At 45.3% G+C, this 12,824-nt stretch overlaps 1 protein-coding gene across 1 annotated transcript; it reads left to right on the top strand.

The window, feature by feature from the left end:
• The first annotated feature begins 5,079 nt into the window (after window positions 1–5,079).
• LOC127005175 (pro-resilin-like) lies at window positions 5,080–6,645 on the top strand. Its single transcript, XM_050873849.1, has 3 exons — window positions 5,080–5,160; window positions 5,563–5,637; window positions 6,163–6,645. The coding sequence occupies exons 1-3, from the start codon at window positions 5,149–5,151 to the stop codon at window positions 6,469–6,471; spliced, it is 396 nt and encodes a 131-aa protein (XP_050729806.1). The 5' UTR covers window positions 5,080–5,148; the 3' UTR covers window positions 6,472–6,645.
• The last annotated feature ends 6,179 nt before the right edge of the window (window positions 6,646–12,824 follow it).

The following is a 12,824-nucleotide window of genomic DNA, read 5'->3' as shown; positions in this document are numbered from 1 at the left end:
GCCCGATTTTTTAAGCGTCGTATTAGTCTTCATCAACAATAATGGGGCTGATTTGACTAGTCTTTCCAGGCGTCGTTAGTTGATTTTATTGATTTTTATAACTTTTTACGACTTTATTTTTTTTATTTATTTATTTACTTTTTTATTTTTTTTACAGCAGAGGAGTCAGTTCAAGGGCATAAAAAAAGGCAACAAATGTGGAAAAAAAGCCCGCTACTCACTGCTCCTATAAAGAGTTCGAGGAGTGGCCGAAAGATAGGTCAGTTTCGGGAGGAGCGGTGTCCTGATACCGACTTATCTGTGAAAATCCAACATTTCTAACTAACTTCGTCCCCAACTGGAATGAAAAAAAGCCAAAACAGCCACATAACTGTTAATAAATAGTAATAGGACGTTTAAAGAATGTGTCGCGAGTCTTAGTTATCAATGTATGCGTGCAAGACTTATCAACAATACCTACGAACTCTGACAACATCTTTTGGTCACGTTCATCAGCTCTCTTTGAAGGAGCATCATTTTTACAGTTACCTTTTTAATCCGCCTTCGTTCAGTCTCCGGTACCGTAAAGACCACGCTCATGTCTAGTTTTCAAGGTCACGCAAAGGAAATCTGTCATGTGTGGGAGAGTTAAGCGGTTTTATAAGACTCCTTCGTTTCTCACATGAATATTTCTAAAGGTCAAAGAGGGGATCAATTGGGTTTAAATGAGTGTTTCTTTAGATTCACGGTACAGAGGAAGGGCCAAACTACCACCAGGGTCTTAAAACTACTCCTTGAAATGCCCAAAACTCCTAGGAAAGCCTTGTCAAATAGGTGTACTTGGGCGATGAAATGTTTGGTAATACGCCCCTAACTATCCTGCAGCTTAAGTGGCTAGACATTCCGAAACCTTATGAAATCCAGCACATGACTAGTTTCTACGACCACTAGATATTTGATTCGGCGCTCGAGTTGAGAAATTATCACGCAAGTCTGGTGGTTAGGCAGTCTGATCTTTCCCTTTATTATAATTTTGCATCCGTGAAGACCTTATCAAATCCAGCTCTTGTCTAGTTTCTACGGTCACCTGGTAATTGACTCAACACGCGAGTAGAGTCTATGTAATTATCACGCATGTCAGGTGGTTAGGCACTCTGATCATTCCCTTTATTATAATTTTCCATCCGTGAATACCTTATCAAATCCAGCTCTTGTCTAATTCCTACGGTCACCTGGTTATTGACTCAACACGCGAGTAGATTATATGTAATTATCACGGTGGTTAGACAGTTCTTAATTTGGCGTTATTATAATTCTGTATACGTGAAGGCCTTATCAAAATCCAGCTCATGTCTGTCTAGCTTCTAAGGTCACCAGGTAAATAGGTTGAGCCTGTGGTTAGAGTAATTACGTGCAGGTCATAAGTCCGGCAGCAGGGAGGCAGTCAAGCTGAACTTCTCGCCTGCTCGCCTGTTGCCACACCGAGCGGAAGTGTTTTGAGGACAAGAGAAGGGAAACTAAAGGCCTGTGGGTACTGGCTGTGTTAGGTCTGTGAGGGGGAAACATTCTCTCTCTCTCTCTCTCTCTCTCTCTCTCTCTCTCTCTCTCTCTCTCTCTCTCTCTCTCTCTTTTTCTTTTCCATTTTCTTTTTCTCTTCTGTTTTAGAGAGAGAGAGAGAGAGAGAGAGAGAGAGAGAGAGAGAGAGAGAGAGAGAGAGAGAGAGAGAGAGAGAGAGAGAGAGAGAGAGAGAGAGAGAGAGAGAGTACAATATTACCTGCTGTAGCAAACAAAATCAGCTGCAATTACATTTGAAATTATCGAAGAAAAAACCCCCATTACATTCCAAACCGTAGCAGCAACATCCTTCCCTAAACACACACGAGAGAAAGAGAGAGGGAGAGGGAGAGAGAGGCAAGAAGTTAATACCGTAATGAAAGGGACCAAGCCGGGCAGGATGACACGCACGCACACACGCACACAGGCTTTCCAAATAGCTCAAGGTTATATCGGGGCGGGAGGTCGATAGTAGCTGCGTCATGGGACCTCGGCGACCTGCTCCGAGGAACGCGATGGGAGGAGGAGAGGGAAGGGAAGGGGCATGGGCGGGGAGGAAAGGCAGGGAAAGGAGCTGGAGATGGGGATGAAGGGCAGGGAAAGGAACTTGGATTATTTTATTTTATTTTTTACGTTTCGCCTACGGCGCTGATAGGCATTCTTGATGGGACCTGGTGGTCGGCCCCAAACCGTTATGACGCAGGCAAGTGCTTAAAGAGACGCCATCTTCCTTGGCTCACGCTGCCTCCAGTAGCTCATCTTGGATTCTCTTTTTAGATAATCTTGAGTCCGGGTCGATAAATAATCTTCAGGACAGTCGATGGCTGAAAAATTGCCAGCTTATTTGTAGCTGCGGGCGGGACGCGAACCTGCGTCCTCCTGCATGCTGACCACTCAGCCATAGGAGAAAGGCACTAAATTAAAGGTTAGGTGATGATTAATAAGGGCTTAGCGGACTTTTTTCCCCTTATTGTTTTCTTTTCTTGCCCTTGAGCTGCTTCCTTTGCTGTAAAAAAAAAAAAAAAAAAAGGAGCATCTGGGGGAGGTTTGAGAGACTTCCAAAAGCTTAGCCATTGAGGAAAGACACTTGAAGTAGGTTTAATGCTGTTATATTTGTTTGATTTATTTCGTCGGAGGCAGACCGAGGATTAAAAATTGTTGTTAACTGTACTGCTAGGCAGCTAGAGGGAAGACTTGGGTAAGCAAAGAAAAGAGTATTAGTTTATTACTGTCTGGTTATGTTAGTGTTTTGGGGAAGGAAATGCTTATGATTTTTTTTTACTTCCGCCTATAGCGCCGGTAGGCTTTTCTTGTTGGGGCCTGTTCGTCGGCCCCAGCCCGTTAGTGGTGTGGGCAAATGTTTTATAGTGGCGCCATCTTGCTTGGCTCATTCTACCCCCCGGAGATTTTTAGAGGGTTTCGCTAGTCAGGGATGATGAGTGGTCATCAGTACAGCATGTGGGTTGTCTTGGGCCACTCGGCGATGACTAAAAGTTGTCATCTCGCAGCGACGGCCAGAGCATGAGCCCAGGCCCTCCAGCACGACCCTGTGCACGCACGGTGACCACTTAGCCGCCGCTTCCCCTTAATCCTTCTTCACTTAATGAAACAAAGATTGGGAGGAAAGATTGAGAAAAGAGTTTGAAGTATTGGAACCTATATAAGAGAGCATTAGTCTGTACTGTGTGGTTATATAAGTGCTTTGGGGGTAATTGCTTAAGGATTGCATGTTTGAATCTTCCTTTAATTACTGATGGAAAGACAGGAAGGAAAATCAATTGATAAGATTTTGATGTGTGGGGACGGTAATGACAAGGTAGGCAAGTCTATTCTCGTGCCTGACTCATTCATGATTCTAAGTAGAAAATTATGAGGTGATGATTGAAGTGCTTCGCCCCTTACTACTGAGACGAAGGTCGGGAGTAGAGGTAATGAGATTTTGGAGTGTTAGGAAGGAGAAGACACGAACGTAAATCTAGTCTGGCTGGTGTTGAATAATTTGTTTAGTAAATGCTGATTTGAATGGTTCTTTAATTACTGAAGGTTAGGTCAGGAGGAAAGGGAATGAATGTAAATAAAGATGTTGAGAAGGCGAAGACCCGACAGTCATTCTATTCTGGCTGACTAATGTAAGGTTTTGGATAATGAATGCTTAAGTAATGATCGTTTTGAGTGGTTCTTTAATGACAGGCAAAAGACAGGCGGAAAGGTGGTGAATAGAGTATAAATTATTGAGAAGGCGAAAAGCAAAGACTGGAACATTTTTCTTCTTGTGGCTGGCTGATTTAAGGTTATGGTTAGTAAATGCTCAAGGAGGGGCCGCTCTGAATCATTTTTTCTAATTACTGAGGCAGAGGTCAGGTGGAAATGCAGGGAAGAGAGTTGAAAGTGCTGGGGAGGCGAAGATAAATGACTTGGGTATTTGTCTGTTCTTGTGGCTGATAATTTAAGGTTATGGCTGGTATATGATCGAGGATGGGTTGTTTTGAACCACGCCTTAATTACTGAGGCAAAGTTCAGGTGGAAAGGCAGTGAATGAGACTTTGAGGTTTTAGGAAGTCGAAGAGGAAAGACTGGGGCCTTTGTCTGTTTTTGTGGCTGGCCGATTGAAGGCTATGGTTGGTAAATGATCAAAGATTAGTTGTTTTGAATCTTTCCTTAAATACTGAGGTTCAGGTCAGGATCGGAGGCAGTGAATGAGCTTTTGAAGTGTTGGGAAGGCGCAGACCAGTGTGTTAGCCTATGTCTCTGCCGGGCTGATTGAAGGGTTTGGTTTGGTATGTTAAAAGGATGTTAGTTTTGAATCTATATTAAGTTTATTGCTATGGTCAGCCTTGTCTTCGTCCTTGTCGGTCTACTTATCATTGTGATTATCATCATTATCAATATCATCATCACCACAATACGTCGCTTTCATAGTATCATTATCATTGCATTTAATGGCGTCGTCATGATCATCCTTATCATTATTATCATCATCATCACTATCGTCACCATCATCAGCACCGCCAGCACACGTTGTCTTCCCCGTGGCCGGAGCCTCGTTTCCCCGGCACACTGGGTGCAGCAGTCAGGCACGCAAGGAAAGGCGAGAAGGAAGGCCATGGGTGGGTGACGAGTGTCGCTGCCCACGTGCCCCACACCGCTGCACTCGCTTACCCTGGCCAGCTTCCCCGGTCCTTGCCCTGTCCTGCGCCACGTCTTCCCACGCACTTCTGCATCTGTGCCTCAGCTGACGAAACCAGCTCCATTTCGCAATAATGTCTAAGCCCCAGTTGAACACGCCGTCGCTAGACACACTTATCCTGGATATATTTTCCGCCCCACGCCCTGTCCCGTGTGCCACACCCTTCCACACCTTGCACCGCCTCAGTGGCTGGGTGACGGACCCTTCTCTATTTTGCAACAAAGTTTAAACGTCAGGTGAACGTGCCGGGCAGAGGGTCGGGGACAACGGTTACGTCGCCGCACGTAATGAGCGCGCGGGAATTAAATTCCTGGAGTCCTTCGCGCGGCACAAAAAGTGGCCTCCGCCGGCCCGTCCCGGAGAGCCGCGGCACGTATATAAGACACGCCGCGGCGACCACAGTCACAAGTCTTCGTCCAGCTGACACAATGAACGCAAAGGTAGCCGCCGCCGCCGCCGCGACCACTATTCTCCTTAATGACTTAGACGCTTCTCGGCAGGACTCACACACAGCCGAGTCACCCTCAGTGATGTCTAACACAACACAACGACACCGCCAACAACACAAACTTTAATGGCAGTGTTGTTTAGTAATGACAATGTCACCCAAAGGCACTATTATAACATCCCTTTCTTGTGCTTGCTTAGTGTTTGTTTTGCTTGTGTAGAATCTGTGTAGAAACTGTCACTTTAGCGTATAAGCCTTTCAAGATACAATGTAAGAATAGAACTAGGTGTTGGACTATCTATCAAGCATTCCACCTAAACTAACACTGATTATTTATTGTGTCGCCGTGTCTAACAACTAACAAATTACTTACATGTGTTCTCTATCTTCCCAGGTGCTGCTCATCCTGGCCGTGGTGGCCGCCGCCTACGCCGACAAGCCTCAGCCCCAGACCGGCTACGGCGTTCCGGTAAGTATCCAACTCTTTCCTCTTCTCGTAAGTAGACTCTATATGTAGTGTAGGCATTTGTTGTCTTCTACAGGTGAAATCTATTCACACTGTGGACAATTCTCATAGAACTCACAGTGTTTTACAGGAAGCGTTTAATGTATTCCTCCCTCTGTTTCTCAAGTGGAATCCTTTTCTCTTGTTTAAGAATTATTGTAGCTAGTACATAGACCACTCCTTGTTCTCGCCACGGGCTGCCCATTAGTTCATCAAGTCATTCTCCCGTCCATTTGTTTCACTGGAGGGCCACGGACGCGAGGCACGATATGTCTTATAGTGGTGCCTCCAGTAATGCCCCAGCAGCCAGTGTGTCTCCCTTGTAATGGCCCACCAGGGAAGAGTGAATCCCTCAGCGGCACTGCGTCCCTTGTAGTGGCACCTCGGGGGACAAAGCGTTCCTCAAAAGCCCAAGGTGCCCGTCGTCACATACCCGGCACTGGTTTCGCGCTGCTCGCGACTCACTTTTAGGCTTCTGCTCCCTCACAGGACTCCCGCTCCTTCGAGGACTCGTTCGAGGATGCCAAGTACGAGTTCGAGTGGTCCGTGAAGGACGACTCCTCCGGCAACGACTTCGGCCAACAGGAGGCCCGTGACGGAGACAACACCCGGGGGTCGTACTACGTGCAGCTGCCCGACGGCCGCCTGCAGAAGGTGCAGTACTTCGTGGACGGCGACTCTGGCTACCAGGCCGAGGTCAACTACGAGGGCGAGGCCCGCTACCCCGACTCTCGTTCCCGCGAGTCCCAGTCCCGCGAGTCCTACGGCCCCCCCAGGCCCACCTACTCCGCCCCCTAAGCGGCGACACTCCTCAACGCTGACGACGGTGCAACGAAAGTGACGAGACGCTTGCCGGAATAATTTATCGATCGATAATTTATTGCTTGTATATTTATTGCTATAGTGTATAGTGTATCGAGAGTATTTTGTATGAATAAATATTTATAGTTACTTATAAAGAGTTAAGTTTTACTTTACATTTTTTTTTCTTTTTTTCCCAAGATCACCCTTATGGTGTCCCTCAGGCCTGTAACCCCGCCGGCAGTGACTGCCAAGGGAGCGCGGGGCGGCGCCACCGAGGGCCAGGCAGGAAGGCGAATTACAGTCTGTATAAAAAGAAACTCGGCAGCGCCACTAAAGGCCCACGAGGACACCTAACGATGTGTCTCGCCTTCGCCAGGAACATGCAGATGGAAAAATTAAAAGCGCATTTTGCCTTCCCTACATCAAGGGGCGAGAGCACCTGTACTGACTAAAACACAGAGCTAGTTTTTAGGCGGACCTGGTAAGGAGCAGCAGAGAAGAAGTGAAAGGGAACAGAGGAAAAACAAACAAATGGGATGGTTTTGCTCTATAACTAGAAACGGGAGCGTCCGCTGCACCCAGCCTTGCCTGCTGCTTTTTGGCTTTATGGAACAGCAGGCGCCGGGGCGGGCCACTCGGGCTGCAGCCTGCCATTACCGGGATGTAAGAGGAAAAATCACACGTATTTAACATTCCTCCCAACAGAAAACAGAGTATGATTATTTTTTTCTCGTACGTGCTTCGCTGCTTGTGGCCTTTCTTGGCAGTGAGGGAGTGGAAAACGAAAAGAAGCGAACTAACGTCTATGGAGCTTTTTGCCACATTTGAAAGTGTATGCTTCCTTCCCCTATACCTACAGACAGGCTCTTTGCTTACTCCATCATGCAGCATAAAATCGGATGGAGGTTAATAAAGAATGAATCATCGGGGTGTTTTATCTGCGCGTATATCCATGACTTTCTCGCAGGTCACGGCCGGCAACCTTGCCTGTTCCGCTTCTTTAGAGTTTGTATTATCATCCACAAATAAGTAAAGCGGACGGCTGACAAAAAAATATTGAACAAAACAAAGTCATCAATGTTCTGCGACCTTTCCATAACTTACTATCATGCTTTGATTTGCATTATCATTTAGAGTTCATGGCAAAGGGGGCGGCTGAGAAAAGAATATTGAAGGAAACAAAGCAAATGATCTGCGACCTTTCCATACCTTACTATCATGATTCAGTTAGCATTATCTGTGACAAAATCCCGGCAAAGGCAAGGTAAGGTAAGGTAAAGTTAAGGTAAGGTGGAGGGGACAGCTAACAAAAGACTCTTGAACAAAACAAAGAAAGGTTATCAATTTTGTGCGACCTTTCCATACCTTACTATCATGATTCAGTTAGCATTATCTGTGACAAAATCCCGGCAAAGGCAAGGTAAGGTAAGGTAAAGTTAAGGTAAGGTGGAGGGGACAGCTAACAAAAGACTCTTGAACAAAGCAAAGAAAGGTTATCAATTTTGTGCGACCTTTCCATAAGTTACTCTCACGCTTCAGTTTGCGTTATCTTCACGGCAAAGGTAAGATAAGGTAAAAGGGAGGTGAAGTAAAGGTAACGTAAAGGTAAGCTAATCAAAGGAACAAAGAATCAAACAAAAGAAGCCTCAACAATAAGAAGCAGAGTTATCAATGTTCTGCGACCTTTCCATAATTTATCGTCATGCTTACGTTTGCATTATCATTCACAAGGACATAAAGAGAGTGGCTGAATACATTAAACTTGAACAAAATAAAAACAAGTTATACGTTCTCTGGGGAGCACAGGAGACGGAGATGAGCACCGCTACCACGCGCAGCTTTACCGTATGCTCCAAACTTTAGCTTTACCGTACGCTCCAAACTTTAGCTTTACCGTACGCTCCAAACTTTAGCTTTACCGTATGCACCAAACTTTAGCTTTACCGTACGCTCCAAACTTTAGCTTTACCGTATGCCCCAAACTTTACCTTTACCGTATGCCCCAAACTTTACCTTTACCGTATGCCCCAAACTTTAGCTTTACCGTACGCTCCAAACTTTACCTTTACCTTATGCTCCAAACTTTACCTTTACCTTATGCTCCAAACTTTAGCTTTACCTGTTTCATGATGTGGTGTTCAGGCATGAGCTTCAAACAATTGACATACCTCACTGAAAAGGCTGATCGTCTAGGGTCTCCAATATGTTGAAGTAAAGTTTGTCGGCGTGGCTCAGTTTTAGAATGCGAATATTAACTGAGAGCTTAACCTCCTTCCAGAAGCTTAAATGATTATATATCTCTTATTTTCTGTTTATTGTTTTTCCTCTCATCCTTCCTTTCTCTTTCTATTTTCTTTCTTTTTTCTTGGATTCTTTCTTCTTTCTCTTTCTTTCTTTTTATCTTTTCCTTCTTTCCTTTTTATTTTTTATTTTTCTTCCTTTTTTCTTGCATTCTTTATCTTTTTTCTCCTTCCTTTTTATATCTACCTTCTTCTTTCCTTTTTATTTTTATTTTCTTTCTTTTTCTCTTTCTTTTCGCTTAATTTGTCTCTCTTCCCTTCTTTTTTTTCTTTCTTTTTTCTTTTTCTTTCCTCTTTTATTTCACACATTTTCTTTGTTTGTTTGTTTATTTGTTTGTTTGTTTGTTTTTCTTCCTTTGCCTCTCTTATTTTCGTTTTCTCTCAGGATGGTGTTAGCGTTGCAGATTCCAAACACCTTCCTTAACTCTGACAGCTCTCCGAAATCAATCAATCTCTTTCATTCTTTTTTATCTCTATTTTTTCCCCTCAAGATAACACGTGTCCCCTGCTAGTCGTTGCTTCACTGCTTGAGGTTCAGGTCGTTGCTCCACAAACCTTTTATGACCCTCCACGTGTTGGTCTGAGCCTTGACCGTCGACTTGTCACCTCTCCTTATAATTTATGCATTTCTTCTGACTGGATCAGACCGGCAGGATTAATATTAGGTGCAGTGATCATTAACTCCTTCGTGTTCGTATGAGCGTGAACCTTGGCCGTCCATTTGTTACTTGTCCTTATCTTGTGTGTGTGTTTTGTCTAACCGAGATCGAGAACAGTAGAAATAAACACAAACCTTCGCGTTCCCTGGCTTTCATCTGGGCGGGAACCTTGACCTCCGCTTATCGTTCATTTTTTTCTATTATATATTTCTTTGTGCGTGTCTTTTGTGGTAACCTTTCGATTTATTGCGTTCAGTAACACCAACAATAGACTAGCCTAGACTAGACTAAGTTCGCTGCTGTTCATATGGGCGATAACTTTTTATTTTTTATTTTTTTGCTGCCCATTGCGCCGGTAGGCTTTCTTAAAGGGCCTGTTTGGTGGACGGAACCAGCCCGTCAGTGGGGCGGTCGAATTTTATTTAGAGTGGCTCCCGTGATACATGACTCTCTTGCTTGGCCCATGCTACCTCCCGATGCTCTTTTTGACCATAGTCGCTGAAGTTAAGGTTGATTGGTGATCTGGACAGCATGTCTTCTTTCAGCGATGGTTGAAAATTGTCAGCTGCATGCGGTGGGATTTCGGGATCACCGCGTCCGCGCCCTGACCACTCGGCCGCCCTCCTCTTCCGTTTGTCGTCATGTTTCGTGAGTTTCGATCCAACTAACGATCACGTACCTTACTTTCGCCTTAACCGTGTAGCAGCGACGGACCAAATTTGTGGCTTTACCGGTAGCAGCGACGGACCAAATTTGTGGCTTTACCGGTAGCAGCGACGGACCAAATTTGTGGCTTTACCGGTTGCAGCGACGGACCAAATTTGTGGCTTTACCGGTTGCAGCGACGGACCAAATTTGTGGCTTTACCGGTTGCAGCGACGGACCAAATTTGTGGCTTTACCGGTTGCAGCGACGGACCAAATTTGTGGCTTTACCGGTTGCAGCGACGGACCAAATTTGTGGCTTTACCGGTTGCAGCGACGGACCAAATTTGTGGCTTTACCGGTTGCAGCGACGGACCAAATTTGTGGCTTTACCGGTTGCAGCGACGGACCAAATTTGTGGCTTTACCGGTTGCAGCGACGGACCAAATTTTCGCCATGACAAAAACCCCCCAAAATAGATGATGCATAAACTGATCACAAATGCGTTGATATATATTATGAAATGGTTTGCGTGAGTGATGATTTTTTCTCTTTTTTCTCGCTTAGAGGGACCTTTGAGAAACATGATCCCCGCAGCTACCGGGTTAACGAGACCGTAAAATTCACACGAGCTTTTAAGCTTCCTGGCGTTCGTCTGAGCGGGCATTTTGACTCTCGTTTGTCGTTTATCTTTATATGTTGTGGATTTTTTTTACCATATCCTTTGTTGCTTTTCCTCAGTATAAAAAGAGCGACGACAATTACAACAGACTCAGGCAAACACTTCTAAATGCGTTGATATTATGAAATGGTTTGCGTGAGTGATGATTTTTTCTCATTTTTCTCGCTTAGAGGGGCCTTTAAGAAACATGATCCCCGCAGCTACCGGGTTAACGTGACCGTAAAATTCACACGAACTTTTAAGCTTCCTGGCGTTCGTCTGAGCGGGCATCTTGACTCCCGTTTGTCGTTTATCTCTATATGTTGTGGATTTTTTTTTACCATATCCTTTGTTGCTTTTCCTCAGTACAAAAAGAGCGACGACAATCACAACAGATTCAGGCAAACACTTCTAAACGCTGGGCAGGAAAACTGACCCTCGCTTGTTATCTTTTGTGGGTTATTCGACTTAACACGAGCGACAACACCCAGATAGACCCATGCAAATATTTATAAACATCCTGGCGTTCGTCTGGGTGGGATAACAGACCCTCGCTTGTTATCTTTTGTGTTTTAGACGCCTTGAGGAGTAAAAATGTGGATTTCTTTCAATTTAACATGAGCAACATCACCCACAACAGACACGCAGAAATCTTAGGTTCCTGGCATTCGTCTGAGCGGGATAACAGACGCTTGCCTTTTATTTTTTGTGGATTGAAAGATTTTTAAGGAGTGATGATGTGACTCCTTTCAAGCAATAGGAGCGATAACACTTACAGACTCCGCAAATCTTTTATGATCCCTTCGTTTGTCTGTGCAGGAGACTTGAAGTTCATTCGTCGTAAACATTTTTTCCTACTTGAAAGTGATGATGTGACTTTCTTTTGATTCAACATAAACCTTAGCACTTGCAGACCCACACAAGCCTTTCCAGCTCCCGACGTTAATCTAGACAGGAAGTTTGACCCTCGTTTGTCTCTATCTCGTGTTTTTCCTTCGACTTAATTAAGGAGGAGACAACAGGAGCGCTAGATACATGGCTACTGCTCGATACAAGTGTTCTTTAAGTGTCCATTGTAGCCAATCAGTCTGACACACTTGCAAGCCTCTTATTAGCACTTTGAGCCGTGTCCTTCCGCTGTGTGGCATTATATCATCTGTTTGTGAATACGTGGCGAGACAAAAAGTTAGTTATCTGCCACCACCTATCACACAGAGTTACAAGCATTCCCTAGACGAACCGTGATCTGAAGGACTCACTCGCTGCCTCGCTCCTCACACCCACCGACTCAGACAGACGCGAGGAAGTTCATGGACTCTCATTAACATGCAGTAAAATAAATAAAATGTGCATTGATTTGATTTTCTCTTTTAATAGACACTTGAGACAGACACGAAGTTCTGAGAGAGGGAATAAGGTATATATTTTGACATGGAAACAAGGTGACAGTAGCTGAGGCAGATTACGTCATCCACACTGTTGGTGCTTCCTGGCAGGGTGGCTTAAATGAGCGCTGCTGTGTGTCCAGCACCAACGTTCGTGACGCCCGCCGCCGCCACACACACGTTGCACACACACCAAACACCGAGAGGAAAGTGAAACTGTTTATGCCGAGGAAACCATCGCTCGCATTTTTAGTGGAAGAAAGGTTAGGAGGCGGCCGGTGTCCCGTCCGTGTCCTAACTTCTTGCCTCCTAAGTCTATATGCACTTAGGTTGCCTCGAGGCGTCTTGCAGGGCCGCATGCGCCAAACAGCCGGTGGGTGGGTTGGGGTGGGGGTGTGGGGGGGGGCACACTCTGACTTCTGTTTTGATAGATTATAGTCAATGAAAACATTATTTGAAACAATGAGGTAACTTTTTAGATATATTTAATAAGGGTCAGCGTTGATTGGTAGCTCTTAGTTTCGTAATAGTGAAGTGTTTGGTTTGTACAGTTCAGACACTGCCGCGACCGCGTTCAAGGTGGCCTGAAAGGTCCCGCAGCAATGGGGACATGCGGCGCCGCGACACTGGCCGCTGACGAGATGCCTTGACTCCTCCCGGGCCCAAAAAAAAAGTGCCCCCGCCAGCCTGGCGTGGCA

This window comes from Eriocheir sinensis, chromosome 29 (genome assembly GCF_024679095.1).
Source record: "Eriocheir sinensis breed Jianghai 21 chromosome 29, ASM2467909v1, whole genome shotgun sequence".
NCBI classification, from domain to species: domain Eukaryota; kingdom Metazoa; phylum Arthropoda; class Malacostraca; order Decapoda; family Varunidae; genus Eriocheir; species Eriocheir sinensis.
The sequence above is the reverse complement of the archived record's forward strand: the minus strand, read 5'-3'. Positions and strand labels throughout refer to the sequence as shown.